The sequence below is a fragment of the Anomalospiza imberbis genome, chromosome 6 (genome assembly GCF_031753505.1).
Source record: "Anomalospiza imberbis isolate Cuckoo-Finch-1a 21T00152 chromosome 6, ASM3175350v1, whole genome shotgun sequence".
Taxonomy (NCBI): Eukaryota; Metazoa; Chordata; class Aves; order Passeriformes; family Viduidae; genus Anomalospiza; species Anomalospiza imberbis.
In genome coordinates, this window is record NC_089686.1 from 14,731,607 (window position 1) to 14,753,938 (window position 22,332).

The following is a 22,332-nucleotide window of genomic DNA, read 5'->3' on the forward strand; positions in this document are numbered from 1 at the left end:
ATTAAATCACTCACTGGTAAGATAGGCAAAGGATGGGAAACTAAAAGCTTTTTAACATCCTTATTCTGCATACACAAAAAAAAAAAAGATAAAGGCAATACAGAAGAGTGGTAGGTTCCCCATGAACTTCATATCAGACTCTCTGCCTTCTCATATGTGACAAAACTCTGCTTTTAATCAACCACCTATTATAGTTCAGAGTCTCTGCCAAGTGTTTACAGCATTGCCCTAAGTAACAAGTCTGAGCCAAGGGACTTAATTAAATCTAACCTGCTTTTTCAGTTATAAGATAGTCCTTTAACATCAAAAGGCAAGTGGACTTGGTTAATAAAATCTGAACTCACTTTTTGTTTAAGAGAAGTTCTTTACTCCTCACTGCATACAATCAGTTACTTCTTAGAAGGCATATAGTATTTTCACAGGTAATTTCCACAAGCCTTTACAGAGTTTACAACAACTAACATAAGATCTGGTATTCTAGCTTTATATGAGAATTTCAGATTTCATACTTTCTTGCTGAGCTGATTCACAGACCCCAGGTTGCAGGGAAGAACTTAAAAACATAAAGAAAAATGTTTATACAGGGTGTCCTGTTGGTTTACAATTTTTAAATGTCCTTTACAACTTTAGAGGCTTACCTTTCTATTTTGGAGCACTTAGTTCTGCATATATTGCAATGTTTTTTACAGTTATCTCAAAGGAGGCTCTACATATGAGGGCTTCTGCTAACCACAAAGCTGATTTGGGAAAGGTGCTGGAGAGCCATCTGAAAGTCTTGTATGGACAAACTCAGGTGACATGGCTGCTGGTCCCTGCACACAGCTACACACCTGCTAAGTGAAACTGGATCAGCGTTTTCATTCACAGCACCTCATGGCACATGCTGTTAATGTAAGACGAGGTCGATGCAGCTTCTATTGATGTGCTGGGCTAGAAACTGGGGTGATCACACCTGGCAGACGAGCACAACCCCAGGCTGAAGCCCTGCCTGACTCGCTGGCAAGAGAAGGGCAGGCTGCTGTGCTGATGGTTTTGCCTCCATTGGCACAGGAAGAACTGGCAGCCCCAGCCTGTGCTGCTGCTTGAGCACATCAGCCTCTGCTATTGTGCCTTTAGAGTATAGGGCAATACAGAGCAGGTGTTTTCCCAGGTAAGAATGGTTTAATGCCTTTCTCCTCTCTCTAAGCGGAAGTTTTAACTTCCCTGTGTTCACATTGTTAATCATTTACATCTTAAACCCAGCCTGACTCTGAGACCCAGACTGTGCAGGTCAAGTGCAGCTGCCTGGCAGGCCTGCAGATGTCAGTGACGTGGGCTGCACCCTCCACCACCCTGAGAGTGGAACCGGGCAATTCTTGCATGAGGATAAGGAGGAGGGTGAAGGCAGTAATTAGCTCTAGGGACATCTGCAAGAACAACGAATCACAGCTGTAACATCACAGGTCAGGTGAGGCTGGCAGTGAGGAGTTACAGCAGAAAGAGTGTGGCCAGCAGGACCAGGGCAGTGACTGTCCTCCTGTACTTGGCACTGCTGCAGCTGCACCTTGAATCCTTTTCAGTTTGGGGCCCTCATTGCAAGGAAGACATTGAGGTGATTGTAGAGCTGGAGCACTTCCAGACACAGACGAAGAAGGTCTGAAGCACAAGTCTTGTGTGAGGAGCTGCTGAGAGAGCTGGGAGGGTTAGCCTGGAGAAAAGGAGGCTCAGGAAGGATCTTATTGCTCTCTACAGCCACCTGAAAGCCAGGTGAGGGTTATTCTCTTCTCACAAGTAATAGGTGGCAGGACAAGAGGAAATAGTCCCAGGATGTGCTAGAGGAGGTTTAGATTGGATATTAGGAAATTTTTTTTCACTGCAAGAGTTGTTAAGCATTGGAAAAGGCTGCCCAGAGAAATGGTGGAATCTCCATCCTTGGAGGTATTTAATAGACTTACATATGTGCCACTTAGGGACGTGTCTTAGTGGTGGCCCTGACAGTATCAGTTTCACGGCTGATCTTGATGATGTTAAAGGTCTTTTCCATCCCAAACAATTCCATATCTGTGAGTCTATGATTCTGCAGCTGAAGGCTGTAGGTTGGTTTGCTTCTCCTCATTCATTTGCCTGCATCTCATACAGCCTTCCCTGGTCCAGCTGGTGTGCTGACCATAGCAAATGGCCACTTGGAGGTCTCACAAGCAGGCCAGTGCAGAATGGAATAGGCTATTTAGAGAGCTCATGACACCCCAGTTCCAGAAGGATGTTCATACTCAATGGGACAAAGCCTCAGCTGTCCCCATCCGGTACTGGGAGCAGTCCTGCTTCAAGCTGCAGCGTAGATTAGGGATCTCCAGCCACCTCTGGCAGACAGTATTTCAACTGATGCTGTGAAGTTATTCACCTGTTTTTCCCACAGCCACACTTGCTCAGTTTCCAGCTCCACCTCTAAATGTGGTACTGATGCATTCAGCCCACTTGGAAAATGCCTGGAAAAAAAAACAGGTCCTCCCAGTGTAAAATGAAGGCAAAGCCTGGTATTGTGATTTGTGCAAATACATTTGAGTTCAGATGCTTTTTCTTTTCCACAAACTGTTTTTTTCTGCTCCATACATTGAGGTTTGTAAACTCTTTGTCATGGCATTCATGTGTCCTTACACCTGTGCAAAACTTTCCAGTCTTGATATGTAAACAGCTGAAGACTGCCTCGGACTCTTGAAGACTGCATTTTGGGATAGCTGACTGCTGCATGTTATAGTGGTGACGAATCCTTATTAGATGCTTAAGGGATGACTTTGCTTTCTTGCCATCTCCATCTGATTTTGAGTCGTAATGGCAAAATCACCAGAGCAGGCTGTGGGAAGAGCAGGCTGTGGGAAGAGCGATGCATTCCTGAGCTGGGTGAAACAACTGGTTGTGTGGAGTGTTTGCTTGGGATCACATAAACACTTCAGACTTGAAAGAACCACAGTTTCTAGATCCCAGTTTGTTTATAGTTAACTTTGTAGATTTTGCTTACATGTTTTGCTAGTCTAACTCTTGATGCTATACTGGTCTGACTGGATCATGTCAAAATTTGCTGTTTACCTGCATGAAGGTACAAATAGGGGTATATTGCAATGAAATATTTTGTATGCAAATGAAATGCTCAAGCCGTTCATTAGGTTTGTAGAGAACAAATCTCAGTGACACCGAAGGGCCTTGGTAACAATCACTGTCCAAGCTGGATGAAAAACGGTGTACATGAAGACAGTCAACGTGAGAATTCACTTCAAAGGAAACTTGAGAGCCTGAACAGACTAACAAGAGCAAGTTAAATCATAATGTAACTACTGGCGTTTTTAATGCATAGTGGCGCTGATTTCATGCCCTCGAGGAAAAACCCTCTGCTACTCATACTTTGGTTCTTCCATTGCTGCCGTGGGTGCATGACACTTGTTCTAGGGACGACCCTCCTCCGGTCCCCAGGTACGGCAGAAGGACGCGGGCACACGCCCGGCGTTGCTCGCGGCCCCCCTGCCTCGGCAATAAGCGCGTTTTTATGGGGAGCGCTGCGGCGGGACGGGCGCGGGGTCCCCGCCTGCGCCCGAGGGGGCGGCCGGAGCGGGGCCCGGCGGCCGCCGCCGCCGCCGCCGCGGGGAGGAAGGTGCGGAGGAAGGTGCGGCGGGCGCGGCCGGACCCCTGCCCGCTCCGCTCCGCTCCGCTCCGCCCCGCGCCAGCGCCCCGCCGCCCCCGGCCGGGCGGGCTGCGGGAGGGAGGCGGCGAGCGGCAGCGGGGGGAGGAGGGAGGGAGGGACGCGGGGCGGGGCGCAGCCGGCGCGGAGAGGGGCCGCTCCCCCGCCCGCGCCGCTCCGCGCCCGCCGTCGGTGCCGGTGAAGGCGGCGGTGGCGGTGCCGCCGGCTCCCGCCGCGCCCCCGGCCCCGCGTCCCTATGGCCGGGCAGGAGTGGGACTGGTTCCAGCGCGAGGAGCTCATCGGGCACATCAGCGACATCCGAGTGCAGAACCTCCAAGGTAAACCAACACCCCCGCAGAAACCCCTCCCTCCGCCCCCGCGCCGCCCCGCTCCCCGGCCCCTGCTCTCCCCGCGCCGGTCCTTCCTCCCCCGCCCGCCCCCGGGCCGCCGTGCGCGGGCTCCCGCAGCTCCGCGGGGCGGGGGCGGCGCGGCTGCGGGGCCGGGGGAGGAGGTCGGCGGGGCCAAAGTTTCCCCCGAACGCGGCGCCTGCCCGTCCGGCCGCGGAGATCCCCGGCGCTGGGGAGAGCGGCGCCGGGCCCCGGGGCACGGACGGGGCGCGGGGGCTCCGCCGCGTTGGGGATGCTGCGGGGATGGCACTGTCCTGCTCCCCTGGGCGCTGCTGCCACCCACAGCCTCCCCCGAGGGCCGTCGGGGTGAGGGGTGCGGGCTCCGGCCGGGCTCGGGGGAGATCTGGGTGGCCGGGGGCGCCGGCGCTCTCCCTGCCGTGGCGTAACGGGAGCCGTGCCGCGGGGTCCCCGTGGGGCCCGGCCGGGGCGCTCCAGCTGAGGGCTGAGCCCGCCCGCCGCTCCCCAGCGGACATCTGGGGTCACTCGGCCGCGGTCAGGGCACGGCTCCGGGTCCGGACCACCACGATTTGAAGCGAAGCCGCTATCAGAGGACTCAATTTGATGTGTCTTCCAATAAGCTATTGTTGAATAAACATAGGCAGAGCTTTTGGATAAATCATCTGCGAGATGCTCTCCTGGTCTGCCACCGGCGGAAGGGATGCAAATACCTGGCTCTGAATGTAGATCGCTATCAAGGTAGCCGTAGTAGTAGTTCCTCCAAAGTTATATTTGCCTCTCACCAGATAACTCCTCGTGACTGGAAAGGACAGCAAGATTCGATGGAAGAGGAAAAAACAGCAGTGGTTTATGGGAGAACAACTTGTTCAATGCAATATACTGATCTTAATCAATAGCTCACATAATACTGCGATGTATCTTCATGTTCCATAAAAATAATAGACTTGAATCAGAGGTCATTATCTCTTCCTGGCTATGCATAATTATATTATGGCACTGTCTACTGGTAAAGCAGTACGATTGCTGGAAATTAGTTTCAGTTTGGATTGATTATGGAAGATACATAATTTATCAGAAAAGAGAGTCAAATTAGCCATTCTTTCAGCTCTGGTGTATTAATGCAGTTAGCTACTGATGGGGTCACTCCACATCATTTTGACCTGCATCATCCCAACTTCTGAAATTCGGATTGGGAGTACAGTCAGGGCCGTTGATTGCAGGTTGCATTCCCTTCAGGTTTTGACAGTCTCTCGTTACATTGTAGCTCTATGTTTCTGGCTTCTGTCTCAGACCCTTTCGGTTCTGTGTTAACATGGCTGGCCTGCCTCTGATCTCTTGCTGCTCAAAACTGTAGTCATTAAGCCAAGTTTAATCCTTAATTCATGGGCATATTTGAGAAGGAATACAAAAGTAATCTGTTCCTAGAAAGAGCAGTATGTTTTTGTCTTTGCCTTTCAGTCATTTGTGAGAGAATGGTTAATTTCTCTTTCTGGAACTTAAAATGCATGTGTACAGATGCATACAGCCTTATCAAAAATTCCTGTAGTTGTGTAGGAGAATGTCATCCTACAGAGCAAATTCCTTTGAATGACATTATGTTAATGAAAAAAACCTCCTGTTCTCTTCTTATCATCCAAGAAAAATTTTGAAACATGTATTGATTATCACCTTGCTTGCACTACTAAATAGGTTTTTAAGAAGTTTCATGCCTTAAGTGAGCTCTTATAGGGCAGAAAAACATTTGTTCTAAGGTGCTGCTCCAAAGCAGGTGATAATAGCTGTCACAAAAGATATGATTTGTAACACATAGTTCTCACATTATCTTCTAGAGATGAAAAACATTTTACAGATGGTGAGTCTGATACTCGTGAGAGTGTGATTTTTGTCGCTTGGGAGCTTGGTGGCAGAGCATGGTGCTTCTCTTCAGAACAGTTTCTTGTAAAATAGCAGCATATGCTCTATGCTCATATGTAGTAATTAAACTTTCTTCTGCTTTATAATTCAAAATTCATTCTCTCCTCTCAAAACAATGCCATCTGAATAACTGCTAGTATTATTGTCTATCAGTTGCAGAGTCAATGACAGGTTTGGTGTGCTAGAAAGTCAAGAGTTTAGGATGAAAAACTAGGTGAGGACAACACAGTGTTTCCATCAGCACCACCAGAGCCCACCCCACTCAAGTCCCTGCTGCCCTGAGCCACATGAAGGACCTCATGCACTGAAGGTCCCTGTCTGCTGCTGCATCTCCAGCTCCTGCAGCGCTCTCTTGTAACACCAGCTGTTTAGAGTATCAAGTGGATGGTTTGTCTTATTCCAGAATGCTCCCATTCAGAGGGATATTTTGCATATGTGGAGGTCCCTCCTGGTCTCTGGGGAACCCATCATGTTAATAAAGACCCAAGAAGGAGTAAGGAGAGGATGGGAGGCAGCAGCTAAATATTTGCAGATATGAACAACACATGCAAACACTGGCATGTCTGCATGCAGGGGTGGAGACTTCTGGGCTGATGCACAGAGCCAGAGAAATGTGAGGTGTGCAAGGCAGACAGAGGCAGTACAGCCGTGCTGTGTCCAAGCCATCCTGCCCAGCTTGGAAGTGCTGGAAAGCCCAAGTGCTGATGACTCAAGGGAGAAAGGGTCCTGAGCAGCCTAGCTGATATAAAGGTTTCTGCAGGAATCATACAGACATCTGTTGTAGTAGTTTTCCATACCCTTTCTGCCTCTGTTTTAAAAGTGTAAATTGTTTATTTCTTTTGCAAATTTCTTCATTATGTCTTAGCTAAGCTATAGAGCATCACTGACATGAATTCTATTTGAAGATAGCATATGTTGTTTCAGTCTGTTGCATCTTCCCTCTCTAGCTTGGTTGTTCCACATCCAGGAAGAATCCAAGATGCTGGGAAATGTCTGCTCTCGTGAAGATGCTTTTGCATCTTGCATCTCAGTTTGGTGGTATTATCCCACCAAATTGAGAAGTTGTTGGTGCATGTGCTGGCTGCAGAAGTAGCTTCAGTAACGATATGTTCTGTCATAGGTGAAATTACGACTGCTGTGGGTTTTTCAGCTCTTTCATAGGGAGACTAAAACTGACAGCAAGGGGTGAAATTTACTAAATTGGCTGAACCTTGGGGGTGGAAAAAAAGAATGAGTTTAAAAATGGAATTACATCTTGATATTTAGGCATGTAATTATGGGCTTCTATTTTCCCTTTTTCCATCAAGAGATTTTCTATTTTATTTTTTAAAAGTAGGAAGTGACATTTCAAAACTGTGTCAGCTAAGTGATGCTAAAAGCCAGGCGCAATTCTTCCATTCTCAACAGAGGTGATTTCAGAGAACAGAAGCAGAAGTGACAATCTAATGGAGAAGAGGAGAGAGGAATATAAAGAAGGAATAAACACTAGATGTGGCGATACACAAACCAAGGTCCTCCCTCCCAGTGCGCTCGGTTTCTAAATGCATTTAATAAACTGATACCCTCGTGCTCTTTGTTCTGTTTGTATATTCTCCATAGTGGATTTATCCACATACTGAGAGAGAAAAATGGAAAGCCTGCACAGACTGTAGGAGCACATCATGAAGCAGGGGAATGCTCAATAATTAATTTCCTGCCAGGAGATGTTTTTTTCCTCTTTCTTTCTTCCATTACGACACCATTGGGAACATTTTGTTAAAATACAAGAATATTTTAAAATCTTCCGTACTGGAAGCTTGATTTAGGATCATCAAAAATATACTTCCTTGTGTGGTGAATTACACTTGCTGGAAAGAAGCAACATCCTCATCCTCTTTTAGACGATATGTTGGTTGTGTGCTTTGCAATAGTCTAAATGTGTGTTGAGCAGTACATATCTTTCCTTACATTCCTTGGAATGAAATATGTAGAGATGAATAACTGTGCAGTCAGATGTATCATCTCTGGCAAACAAGTGCTGCTACCACAACTGTAAAATAATTATGGTTTAACTATTCATTTTGTATATTTCTAATAGAGTAGATGGGCTGGGATGGTAGAACTCTACCATTCTGCTATCAGAGGAAAAGTCAAGGTCCTGCTGCTCCTTATTTCACTACTCACTCAGGGTTTGATCCAGAACTCACAGAAACCTGTACATCTTTATTCTTTGGTTTCTGTAGATTTCAATATTTTCTTGAGTTTCATTCTTGCTCGGTACATGGCCTTCAAAAGTATTTGGAGGGCTAGACAGGAGTATATTGTAGCATTGACAGAAATAATGGAGAAAAAGAAGGGTGACAGACTGGAAGAAATAATCTGAACAATATCAGCTCCATTGGTTCCCCTTCCTTGCCGTAGTTTATATCTCTGGGTGGATCACTCAGTCATAAAGTCCCAGCACTCTCTGATTTTGCTTGACTTCCTGTTTGGATCCTTGAGACCTAGACTTCATAAGCTTTGGACAGTAGTGGTAACTATAATTGTCACTAACATGAATCTCAGCATCTTATGAGGTGACAGATTGTGAAGCCTCTGTCTCAAGAAGTAATACAAATGCCTAACTCACACAAGTTAACTCTAGCAGTGAGAATATCTATATATCTTTACTTTGCGGGGGCTTAAGCATCACTGATGGATGACCAAAGGCAGGTGCTATAGTCAGTCTTGCAAATGTTTCTCTCTGTACTTTTCTTTTTATTTATGTATGAGGCTTATTTTTAATGACTTTTGCACTTAACTGCAGAGAGTAATTATTTTCCTTTAATTACAAAATACAGCAGCATTCAACTTGTTTGCTGTAGTTTGACATGCTTTTCAAATACATGGAAATTTCATAAGTAGAAGGAAACCTTTTTAATGTATCCATTCATTCTGACAAAAGTATGGTGCTGTAACTTCATTACTTTAACTCTTCTATAACTTGTCACCATACTCAGCAGGATTTCCTGCTGAATATGCCTGTAGGCATATTCATTTAGTGGAGTTCTTCGTAGATTCAGGTGACATTTGGAAAGATTAAATTGTCTGGAGAGCCTTAGGCAAAGCACTGTACAACTACAAAGTGATCCTATTCTATATAAAAGTTAAGTTAAATAGCCCTGAGAATTATAAATGTGAACCCCCAAAATAAAGATTCAGATCCAGGTATAAGAAGCCAAAGTTAATGCTGGAAACCCAAGTGTCCTAGTGGGCATGGTCTGTGTAAGGGCAGTCTTTTACCTGACAGTATTTGTCAGCCATGGAAGGAAGATTTACCTGCTCCAGATGTAGGAAACCCTGGCACTGAAATAAAGGAGCAGTAAGAGGTAAGACAAAGTGCAGATTGCATGTTTCAGCATGCAATTTTAACAAGGTTAATGCCTAATTTCTCTAACAAATTAGAAGTCTGGGCTCTCTGTCCCATTGAATGGATGAAATGACACCAATTTCAAATCATGCCTAGTAGCTCCACAGTCACAAGAACTCACTTGTGTACTGACACCTTGTCTTAAGAGAGACTGGCAACTGCATGGACCTGACTCAAGGCATGGGGTTGATGTGCTGTCACTTACCAACATCACCACCTCTGTCTTTTCTGGGTGAGCTGTTGTTCAAGTGCTGACCAGTATTAGGAAAGCTGGTAAGACCTCAGATCATATCCCTTGCCTGAAGTAATAGTTTAAAAATGACAGTCTTCAAAACACTGTATTAAAACTAGTGATGATTTTAAAATATAATGGACTTTTCATAGTTCTCCTGCTTGTTTTTTTGTTTTGCCCACTTGATTTGGACAGAAATTCAAACAATTTTCTTTCTCCTAAGGACAATTTCAAGGTTATGTCACTTGCCTTCTGGAGTATGTGTAGCATTTATTTTGAAAATATTACAAAGAGATAACTTGATTTCCTTTTTTACTTTTAAAGACAGACTTCTCTTGGACTAGAAGAAGCAACCTTGGGCATTTTGGCTTGTCAGTGTCCATTTAGATATTATTTGTTTATGTCCGAAGTTGTTGAACCTTACTGTTGTTTCAGAATTATTCTTAAGGGCATATGTCTAAAGGGAAAGAGTCAAATATCTGTCTTGTCATGTAGAAGTCAAAATTATCTCAAAAATGTATTTAGGAGCAGAAATTATCTGATGGGCAGTGAGATGTGTGTCAGTGCTGGGATGGTGAAGGGCGTCACAGCACCTTATAAGAAATAAGTGTCTTTTTCTACATGTCTCTGTACCTGTTATTCTATTTTTATATCTCCCCAACCAGCTAAATGCAGGGACTGTAGGTGGAGGATTGCAGGATGAATTTTTTACTTCATTATAATTGCTGCATATCTCTGTGCAAAGAGCTGAGCTGTATTTTAGCTGTAGTTTGAGGCTGTATAGCTATGAACAAAAGTTTAAATTGGCATCTTCTAGGGATGGTTGTAATAGCAGCAGCCTGGAGAGCTACAGAGTGAGTGCCTGTGGATCTGTAAGCTTTAAGCAGAGGCTTTCTTTATGAAACAAGAAATCCCACTGAATCTGAATAGATGTTATCAAAAACACTTAAAAGATAACTCTAATCCTGTGCCCATTACTTAATTTGATAGCATGATTCAAGACATATTTGTTATAATAATGTAGTACTTTGAGGGATTCTATTAATTTTCCACTAATTATTTTCAAACATAAATTAAAATATATTTTATCTCGTAGTATCTTGAAAGTTACTCCTGATGTTGGTCAATGTAATTCAGACCTAGTATATTTCTGAAGAATGAGTTGTCTTATTTTTTGTACTTTTAATACTAGCATCTCTTACTGTTAGCAGTCAGAAATGAGACCTCTCTAGACTTTCTAGCAAATCTAGTGTTGATTTAATTAATTATGTTTTTCCTCTTTTTGTAGTTTAATTGGTAATATAACTCCAGTTGTTTACAAAATAAATGTTCATTAAATATGTTGTCACAGAGTTCATTTTAAAAACAAAGATTTATATACCAGTCCTTTTTATATTTAATGTATTCATCCTTTTGGATCTTCATTTTATCATAATTAAGACTGTGGAGGTGAATGCATTTTGTAGTGTCCAAAGCTGCTCTTATGTAGTGTCCATTTTCAGGAAACACGTCTGTTTAGATGCTCCATATGTCTGAGTTCCTCTTGAGCCCTACTAAGGTCAGAGATGCTTTACCCACACCCAAGGAATGGCCCAGATCCATTTTTACTCTTCCAGCCTGTTTTTCCTTAGTTTTCTTCAAGAGATGCACATAACAGTGCACTAACCCCGCTGACGATTGGGAGGCCATGTGTTATTCATATGTTGAGAGAGCCATATCACAGCCTGAAGTGTCCATTTCACAGGACTCCAGCTGAAGCTCTGAACTGCGGCCAAAGCAGAGGGAGCAGTTATGTGCACAGGCTGTCTTTCTGTTGTGCACGAATGGCCAGATAGAAGTATTTTGCCATTTTGTTTCAGTCCTTTTGAAGAACCCCCTAATGTATGTCAGTAGGTGTTTGGTGTATGCAGTCAGGGTAGTTCACAACTGAGGGCTTATTATGCTTCTCTTGGCTCAGTGAAAAATAGGAAGGGCAAGAGAGACCTGGCTCTGTGACAAATGAAAGCAGTGCCAATGAAGATAACTTAAAATCTGATCCTTCATATGGCTGCATCTGGACACATGATTAAAGTTTTCTGGCTCTTACTGATGTTCATGATAAACATGAACTGCAGTTGTAACTTAATAAAGATATAGCATTTATAAATAACATAGTATGAAGTGTCCACTTCAGACTTACTGTCTTAAATACAAGGAATGAAACATAAATCTGTCTGGGCTGTTTGCCCAGGGAGAGTAACAAGGCAAACACAAGCAGGCCCATGGGGAAGAGTGTGGTCCTCAGAAACCTAGTTAGTGCAGGAGGGACTGTGGCCTGTATTTTCATGTCTTACTTGAACTTGGTGAAACATAAAAATCCTGCCCAAATGAGAAGATGATCTTTCAGAGACAAAATTCCCATTGACTCTCACTTTTTGATAAGGCCTATTTCTGGTACAAAACCTGAGAGATTCCAAGAGTAACTGGTAAGAGTAGCTGGGAAACATTTGGTCCCTCTCCTTGTTCTCAGGTTTCAGGCTGTGTAAGGGACTTCCTGGCCCAATAATTAGTGCCACTGAAAAACATTTAGTTCCTGTTCCTCTCATTTTTTTTCTTTTTCTTTTTTTCTTGTTTGGTTTTTTGTTTAGTTGTTGTTGTTGGTTTGGGTTTTGGGTTTTTTTTTGTTTTGGTTTGGTTTTAAGATCTCTCTGGATACAGGACAAAGGGTGATTTGAAGTTTTAGACTTTTGCCTGAGCTTTTCTGTTTCTTCCCATTATAGAGAAAAAAGTTGTTAAGGGAGTTGATGTTGTTTAAAAGAACTTGTGCTCAGTCTTCTTGCAGAAGTTGTTGGTTTTTGACATTGGAAAGAAGAGTATGAATTTTTACTGGCTAAACTGCATTTCTTCTTGTGAAGGTAGACAGTCTTTTTGACATACTAAGTGTTGGCCTTTCAAAACTTCAAAACATTATGTGTTTCCTTATCAGAAGGATTAAAGAAGATAGGAGATCTTCATTCAACAACTGTGTGTATGAAGAGAGGAAGCACCATGTTCTGGTTGCTAGCACAGCTAAGGGATGCTGTAAAATCCTTTGTCTAAGCTGCAGCTGACAGTATCATCATGAGTTTATTTTCATTTAAGAATTTGAAGGTTGCACCAGTGTGACTCCTGTGAAGTCAGGAAGTGGTGGATGGGTTGACCCTGGTGATGGGAGCCCATTTCTGCAGGAGAAGGACGGTGCATGCTTCTTGTCCACAACCAGCCAAGAGGGGCTGTTCTCAGGTGTTGAGAGATTCCACTGTAGCTGGGGAGGTCTGGGAAGCTGATATCCATCTGTCTCAAAACTGGAAACTAATTAACACAGCAAGTTATATTCAGATTTTGTTTTAACTGGTCAGATCTAAGTACTTTTCAAGTCCTTGATACCCTTTAATTTTGGGAAAGGTCAAAGCATTATTTCATTGCCCATCCCACAGATGGCTCCAGAGCAATTGTTTTTCATGCAGGATCTCAGCTTTTTTCATGCACAGTGAGTCCTTTGCTTTATGTTGAGGCTGATTACGAAAGCCATTTGCAGAAGCAGTCTGGATGCCCACAGCAAGCACTGATGAGACCCCCTTGCTGCGTCACTCAAGCCAGTAAACAGCTTTGTCATTTAGGCACTTAATTATGAACTGGATGTTCACTTGACCTCTTATATTCTCATTTCACTAATGAACCAAAGCTTAGGAAGAGTGACTGACTTCAGAGCTGCAGCAGTTTGGGCTCTTTGAGCCAAAGTTTCCACTCATTTAATTTATCATACTAATGATCAGTTTTGGAGCCTAAACACAGGAGCTGCATGGAAAATACAGCGTAATGTGCTAATGTGATGGCCACATGACAGAAAGATTGGTGGGGGCTGCTCACTTCTTGGCTTTCTGGTCCTGCTACACATGTGTATTCTTGCATGCAGCATCCTTAAAGAATGAAGGGGCTGTTATGGATGTGGAAGTAGGATTTAGAAATTCTGGTTTTACAGAGAGGGTCCAAACTCGAGTTCTGGTACTCAGATAATATTGATGCCCAAAGGCTTTCTTTCTTACTGCTTTGTGTTTGTCTTGACTGAAACTGAAATGTGTTCCTACTGCATTCTAGCAGGGATTTATTTCTATTTTTTTAGTGTTTGTGTCTCTCTTGTTTTCAATGTATTTCTCTAGATGACACCCTTAAGTTAAGCTTGAGGATAAGACACATAAAAGCCAGAGGATTGATTTAAATTATCCAGAGAATCTAATGACATGCTTTTCTATGTATGAACATGGAAAATTTTGGTGGAGCAGGCCTTGAATCTTGGTATTCTCTTTTTGAGGTGACCATTGGAACTACCTGACCAAATTCCTTTCTTCACATCTTCTTCTCTCCTTCACTATGTTACAGCAAAAGCTAACAACGTCCCCTAACAATTCATGTGAGCTCTAAGACATATATGTTGCCTTCTCTGTAGTAAGGCTGATAATCACCATGAAGCTACAGACCCATCTTTCACCCCAGTATGTGGTGTTCTCATGTTTGGTGGCAGGTGGATCCCCTCTGGGTTTGCATGTGCTTGTTGGTGTTCTGTGCAGTGCACGCCAGTTGGTGTGAAGGTTAACTGCAATCAGATTTCAGTTTGGCTTGACTTGGGTTTTTTTAAATGAAAGAAGAACAAAATATTTGTAGAATGGAATAAACCTGCTTTGTTCTACTTTTTCCCCATTTGTGAAGATGTATTTTTTAATGTCTCATTTTGATCATCTCTATGAGTTACTAGTTATCATCTTCAGGTAGAAACTATTTTTTTTCTTCAAGGGCTTTGGAGTTACCTCAGTTGAGATCCAAACTAGCTGTGCTCCCTCTGGGCCTTTGTACTATGCTTTCAGTTCACTGAGTTTGTTACAGAAGTTTTGTTTATTTTGTTTTGAGTATGTGTTTCTAGAAAGAAGATAAAGTAAAGCTGGGGAAGGAAGAAAACTTCCTGCTAGATGGAAGAAGGTAATTAATGATGAGCATCTCCAGGAACTATAATTTGTTTTCTTTGAGAAATGTATGCTAATAAAAGCTTTCTGCTTGCATGCATAAATGAATCAGATTAAATTTTATCCCAGCATGAACTTGCTGTCAATATATGCTCTTCAGTTCTCAGAATCATCCAAATGTTATTTTAACAGAGAGCAATGCTATATCCATTGCCCTGAAACCCTGTCTGCCTTGTGCACAGGTCTGAAAGAGCTAGGTGGGATAGAGAGGAAGACTAAGGAAGAGCTTGCCAAGGGCATGGAAGAGGCATTTTTATTTTGTGTGAATGTAGGGAAATATCTGTCAAAGGTTGTGTGTCTGCCCTGGATGATCATAAGAAGATGATCATATGTTCTGCAAGAGAAAGAAATCAGAGAGTTAATAAAAACAAAATTAGAAATAGGGCAGCAGTCAGATTCTGTGTTTTCTTACTGCAAAGGTCATAGAGGAATGAGGCAATTAATTGCCTAACCTTTAGAAGTGGTTTATTATGGAAGCTCTGCAGTATCTGAGAGCGTAAGCTGCCTTGATTTGAAGCAAGTTGCAGCTGCTGTATTGTGGAGTTACAGCTTGATAAATAAGCCATTCTGACCTGCTCCTGGAATATTCCTTTCCTTCTTTGTCCTCTATTCCCATTTTCTCAACCTCTTTGGTGTTTGGACATCTCCATCTAGGCTTGGTTTCATTGCCTGAGCAGAGGAAAGCATTGCTGTTTAGTCTCATTCTTAGAGATGAGTTATTAATACTAAGAGGAATGAATAAATGACAGTTGCTTTGCTGGGCACCTTCCCCCCACCTTCTCAATCTTTTTTTCCACCAGAGCATGGGAAGTGCTGAGGCCTGGTAAGTCCTGAAATAGCCCCAAGTCTTCCCTGGGCAGGTTCTTCCCACTGCACACGGGCACTGGCTTGCGATCAGCATGTGCGTAGGAGCTGATCCATCACTTAAGGCTTCTTTGGGAACCCCAAAGAACAATAATATCCTGTTGACTAGGATTTTACTATTTATATCCAGCAGCTGAGCAGCCACCTCCTCTGTCTGCTCCTTAGTTACCAGTCTGTAAATCTATCTTTGGACCACATTGTCTACTGCACAGTTGACAACATGATTTTTAATTTCAAGATGAATTTGATTGAGACACTTAGAAGAGCCAATACATTGATGACGAAAGGCGTCAGCTTTTTTTGTTTTGTTAATCTGTTCACTTTTTGGACATCAGACAAAGAGACTGGCAGGAAGCTAACCTAAAAAGCAAAGGTTTTCATTAGGAAACAGTACAATAACAAGAGATAAGCAATCAGATCCCTTATAGGTATCTGACTATGAAGAAGTGCTGACATACACCTGTCAGATTAAAGACTGAATCCTGCCACCCACATACTGTCCTGGCAGTTTATTTCTTTCTTTTTTTTTTTTTTCCCACCCATTTTTTTTTCTGCAGCAGATTTTCAGTCTTCTTGAGTAGAAAAAGTATCAGTTTCTTCCAGAAAAAACTGGCTTTGAAACATAAGGAAAAACTGTCAAATTTAGCCTGGTATTTTCTAGGCTGTTTTTTCAAAGGTGAGCTTTTTAAGAGAAGCTGTACAATTTACTTTGAAGAGAAAAAATACAGTCTAACCTGTGGGAGTCAGCTAGAGTGAAGTGAAAATAAAGCAATTATTTCACTGCAAGCTTTTATGAAGATTTTTGAGGCTGCTATTAGAAAATAAAGTGTGCTAATAATGGAACTTAGTTACAAAATCCAGCTTCTTTTGTTGCAGTATGGATAAACATGTGGACAGAGGGGGTTAAACCTGATCTGAATCAGAAAGGGTCATTGCTTCTCCTTGGAGCTAATTTTAATGGTTTGAATGTAGAACACTTAGTTCTGTAATTTTGCTTTTGTGCCATCCTGCATGACCAGAGACCTGTTCTTTTCTGAAGACCTCGCTAGTATATCCACCAAGGAAGGATCATATAGCTCTTGGATTCTTGGTTCCTTCTTTTCTGCACTTTGGAATGTGATGGTTCTGCCCAGCTCCCTTCTCCTGTGCTATCACTCCCCAGCGTTGCCTTTTGAGGTTTTCCAATGCATTTATGTCCTTCTTTTTAAAGTACTGCAAGTACTGCAAGTACTGTTCAGCACTTAAAAGTGAATTAGAACTACTCAGAGAAACCAGTATATATTCTGAAACCATTTTTTAATTATAGTGAAAGCTTTGTGCTTATAGAAAGTTTGGAGTATTTTTGGTACCATCTGGACACCTAAGCTTGGACAACAAATCACTTTTGACATAATGACGACAATGTATAATACTGTGTACTTCTAACCCATGTCTCATTAATGTGGAAGCACATGGATTTTCATGCAAAATGTGGATTCACCATCTGTGCTAGTATTCTTTGCATGAAGTGAAAGCCTGTTCTTTGTGTTGTGATTGCAATGGACCCATTCTTCTTTTACTGCCTTCTCTCTTGGACCAAATGGAAAGGTCACAGAACAAAATACCTCTCACCAAACACTACTTACTGCTAATGCTTATTTACCTTACATCCAGCGTGGGAGATATTAAAGGTGGAGCTCTCAGATTAAGTGACATTTTTCTGCTGTTCCCACTTTCACTTCTTTATGCTTTGACATTCATTGGCTTATTTGGGCTGGAACCTCTGGACTTGGGGAAACTGTGAATTCCTTGTATGCCCCTTGGAGATGTCAAGACCTAAGGGACAGTAGCATTAAGAGACAAAAAGTTACAGCAGGTTCATAAAAGGTGTGGGAGAGAGTTGCCCATTGAGTGTGTTGCAGCTTGGTTTGAATCATGTTGCACATCAGTTATAAAGTAGCCTAGAGGTTATTTGCCTATACAGCTGGGAATGGTGTTTTCATCTGATCTAAGGCTGGGAATCCTCAGCTTCACTGTACTTCATTGATGTCTGAACTGCTATTTAAATTCTCCTGCCTTCATTGTGACTCCTTTTATAATTATGGAATAATAGTTAAGGTTCTTATATAGAAGATATTGCAAAACAATCTTTTTACCATTATGTAATTTGAAGTATTACCAAAAAAAGTGTTTATATGCTCTGAAATTTTATACCACTATCATATTAACGGATAGCTTCACTCATACTCACAAGCTGGTACTGATGGTTTCCCCATGAAACCTGTCACGCCTAGGGATCTTTCGTCATCTTGTTCTTTCTTCATCTTTGTCAAGTTCTTTGTTTTCCTACTCTTGGCACTGAGAAATAGATGGAACATCTTTAAGTAATAAAATAAATATATTAGCAGTAAAAATTTAGTCTGCTTCAGTAAATTAATTGATGTAGTATAACTGAGCAAAGTACAATTAAGGGACAGATTCTGTTTTCTTGTGCTTTCAGTAGTTTTACTTCTGCAATCTCATGGAGATAAGTTGCTTTATGGAAGATACAGATCTGTGTTTTATTAATGAGTTGACAGGTTAGACTCCTCTAAGGACACTGTGAGGGAAGACAGTTAAAACAGGACAGCAAGAAGATCCTGGGGCTGGAAGCTGGACAAGCTGGTGTAGAAGGAAGGTGCCTGATCCCTATGCTTTGGGGGCAAGTCAATCTTCAGACACAGAGAATGACTTACTGGATTTGGTAACAAATTTGAAACAGCAATAGCAAAGCCTTTCTTAGGTCCTTAAGGCAAAATTCTGGTGAGGTTTAACAAAGAAGAGCAGTGGCTGGTGATGGTCAGAAGGATATTATCACAGAATTGGCAGGAGTACTGTTTTCTGAAATTAGAGAATATCAGTAGGAGAGACTTGAACATGTAGGTAGACAAAATCCTATGATTTTGCCTGCTGGGATGAAAAAATCCAAAGCTGCTCACTGGAGATGTGGAGGAGGAGGTTGTTATGCTTTGTTCATAACTTAAATCCACCAAACCATGTACTTGGGCAAACCTCGGTAACTATAGGCTATTAAGCTTGCCTTCATCCTTCCTACTTGTCATATGAATTTCTTTGCCTGCAGCTGGGATCTGATCTTGCGCCCACTGAATTTTTTGCCATTGAGTTCAGTGAGGCTAAATCTGGCTACTGCAGTGGGGGAACTGCTCTTCTCTGCCTGTCTCACGTGCACAAAGTTGCATGCTAAGGCTCTGAGCACACAGTGAGGGTCCTCCAAGGGCTGCAGTGTGGCTGGAGCTTGTTTATATAAATGTGTCTGCCTGCAGTTCAAAAACCTGAATGAACCTGAATGTACAGAACTAGGTACCTGAATTAAATCTAGATCCTCGGATCAGCCTGATATCCCATACACTTGTCCTGGGTTGGCGTGTTGCCAGGTGAGCCAGCAGCACACCTGTGCAAGAGGGGTGACGTGGAAGCCCCTGGGTGGATGTTGCAATGTTTTATGCAGTCATTTGCTTGGCTGTAGGAGTCATTCTTATGGCTTCTGGCCTATTTCTCAGCAAAGCAATTAGCAAGTCCTAAAGGTCTTGCCTCAAGGCTTTCACAAGCCATGAATTATGCATTTTATTCTGTATCCTGCTTTTTCTTTCTCTAACATGCTCTTTCTCATCATGTAATGCCTTATTTTCCGCTCCCATAAAATCTGACAGCCAGGTGCCCAGAGCAGGGGCACAGGAAAGCCTTTTTGTCATCTATCTCCAACATACAACTTCTTTAGTTGGTTGGCTGGTTGATTTTTTTCAGGTGGTGTTTATGAAAGAAAGTCCTTGTTGCAGACAATGATATCTTTAGGCCATTCAGTGCCTTCCCTTCTGAGAGCAATACCAATCTGCAGGGCATTCAGCAGCAACAGCTGCTACTCGACTGCCACCATTAAAACACAGGTTTAGAGTTTATTTACAGCACCATGGAGCCATCAACGTGGCCACTGCCACTCTGGTCTGGGGCAGCTAAGGAATAACCTAGGCTGTGTCAACATGTGTACCTTCAAAAGTTAATGAGAGTTAACTTTCCTGAAAGTCAGCCTGGATGCTGGTTCCCCTGAAGAATGAAGGGGGCTCTGCCTCAGCTGCTCATAGTTAAATGTAAACTGAATTACGGATACTTTTTTCCTCTGCTGGTGTTCTACATGAGACAAGCTGTTAGCAGTGGGGATCTTCCATTGCACCTTGAAGTCGACCCAAGTCCTGACAACAGGAGTGGATGCAGAGAAAGCAGTGAGGGTGGCAGAGGAGGGGACCCTGAGTCCACACAGCTGGGCCAAGCACATGCATTGTACCAGGATCGGTATCTGGGCTCATTCACAGCCGCTGGAGGCTGTGCTGGGAGGGGCAGGCAGAGGAGGCTTTAGCTGGAAAGGCTGAGCACAGAGTCCTGTCCTGCTGGAGCACTGGGGCTGAGGCTCATTGGTCTGTAATTCTGGTTTCTGCTTTTGACACAGCCTGAGGCAGGGAGGACGAGTTGTGTGGCTACTCTAAACAAAAGTAGGCTAGGATTTAATTTCAAGAGTATTTTCCTGCTTTTCTGTCTCAACAAGAAGCTCACTGGGGATGCCTGAGCTGCTGTTAATAACAAGGATGCTGGAAAGTGACCACATAGGTGTGGGTATGTTTACTCTACAGCTGACAAAGCAGGGTCATATACTTAATAGTTGTATACCTATAGCGGTTCCTGTAAGCAGTTTATTAGGCCTCTCCAGACTTGGAGGATGCTCCAGGGAAAATGCCTGCACAGCCCCATAGCTATACATTACCTGTTCATCTGCTGATCCATGGGATGCAATTATTCCTCCAGGCTCACAGAAAATGCTGTCCTAATTCAGTGCCGTGGCAGTGAGTGTGGAATGAAAGATGACTTTCATCCACTTCAGGAGCTTGCTGCTGCCTCCTCTCAGGAGTCCCCAAGGAATCTTGCATGCCTGCAAGGGAGCCAGCTCTTTTCTTAAATCAGTTATTTGGGATACAGACCCACCCACTCTAAATGGTAATTCTGGGCAGTGTCAGCTGGGAGGTAATTTGGTCCCAAGGCCCATCGTTTTGCTGCTGGGGATTCTCCATGGATGCTGAGATTGCAGCACGTGGGGGTGGGGAACTCACAGATTCAAAGCCTGTGCTCGTCAAATTACACAAGCTGTGTTCTCCAGTACCAGTGTTCTCATGCTTTCTTTGCCCTCCTGCACTGAAAATCTTGTTTAGTTAACAAAATCAATTATAAACTGAGGCTGTTCTTGGATTTCTAGTAAATGTAAAATTTAATTGCTAGGATGAGAAATATTTGAGTAGTGAATGGTATAAGCAAGGCGAGGTTTGTAGGGAGAGGTAATGCCTTTTTTAGGCTGGCTGATAAGTTACTTTGTTGTTTTTCCTGATCCTGTTTGTTGGCCTAATAAAAGTTCCCACCTCACCTCAGACTTTTTTTGGTGGCATGCTTATCTGAGCAACAGAAATCAATGATATTAGCCTAGTGCAAGTGGTCATGTTTCCAGACTGGACTATGAACCAAGCAAATAAATTCAATGTTAATTTGTATAAACCCAGTTTATTTATTGTCTTGCTTATATTGCTTTTTTAAAATCTAATTTGTGACCATTATGAAAAAAAAAATGTTCTTTCATTTTTACAGGGTAATCTCTTGAATCAATACAATGAATACATCATTGTATTTTCAACAGCCTGGCTACAAATAAGTGAGGTTACAGCAGTGACTGAGAATGACAAGTAACAGCATAGCCAAGGCCCAGCCTGACTGCAGATGCAAAATGTGAAATTCGGCTTTGAGGGGTAGTTAAGTGGATAAATTAAACTACACTTGTAAGCAGGAGAGCACTGTTTAGGTGTACTGCCATAAGCTGAGTTTTCCCAGTGATGCCCAGTCCCTGAACAAAGTCAACCATCTGTGCTTCATGGTAAAAAGGAAGACATAAAATACCTATCCAGTCTGCAGCTTGCTAGTAATCCCAACATGTATAATGTATCAAAACAAGAAGTTTCACTGCTTGAAATGCAAATATTACAAATCATATATACATTTTCCCTGGTTTATTTGACTGTGTAGGGCGAGGCCTATTTAAAGTTTGTCCTACCTTAGCTTATTTATGCATGGAAACTCCTTGAGGAGTGCTTCAGGGAGGAGGCACAAGCCAAGGCTGGGAGATGCCTGAGTGTTTCCTCAGCCCTTGCCAGGCTGTTGACGTTGTCCCAGGATCATTCATTCCCAAAACCAGTGTTAGGATTTAATTCATCCTTTCTGTTCTTGCAATGGCTAGCAGAGCAAAGTGGAAATATATTTTAATTTACTAAAGCAATATTTGAGGTACAAAAGGCCCACGTCTGGGAGTACACTGGCGTAAACAGTAGGGAGATTGTTTGAACTGTTCACTTCCAAACTACTTCAGCAAATGTTTCCTTGATCAGTACAGTCCACTCCTATCTGCAGCCACCGTAGCTGCTGGGATTACACGCCTGGAAGGTCCCTCCTGTTGACTTAGCCCTCATTAAAGCTGTGCCTTTCTCACAGCTGTGACTCTTAACGACAAACACTGAGTTGTGGCACTTTTCAGGGGCTGGATGTGATCCCTGAACCTAGCTGTCCTGTCTAATAAGAGTCCCGGGACTCTCTTTACAATTTTGGCTCACTGGGTGGCATTTCCCTTAAGCCCTAACTGGAAGTTGGACCTTCTCAGCTGGTCATGTAGATTTCCCCTGCAGCCGTGATTTTCCCTGGGTTTGATGGTTGTTTGCCGTACATGAGGATGTGAAATGCCAAATACCAGGCTGGGAAAGCACTCTCCTTTGCTATGAGAGAATTAGGCTCAATTTCAGCCTCTGCTGTAACTCTGCAGACAC

General features: G+C 43.1%; 1 protein-coding gene across 2 annotated transcripts in view; it reads left to right on the plus strand.

Annotated features, from left to right (window-relative positions):
* Nucleotides 1-3,779: 3,779 nt before the first annotated feature.
* CLMN (calmin) overlaps nt 3,780-22,332 on the plus strand; it is a 69,448-nt gene continuing 50,895 nt past the window's right edge. For both annotated transcript variants that reach the window (XM_068192512.1, XM_068192514.1), the window contains exon 1: nt 3,780-3,987. In XM_068192512.1, the coding sequence (XP_068048613.1) occupies nt 3,906-3,987 (82 nt within the window). In that variant the 5' untranslated portion in view covers nt 3,780-3,905. The remainder of the gene's footprint in view (nt 3,988-22,332) is intronic.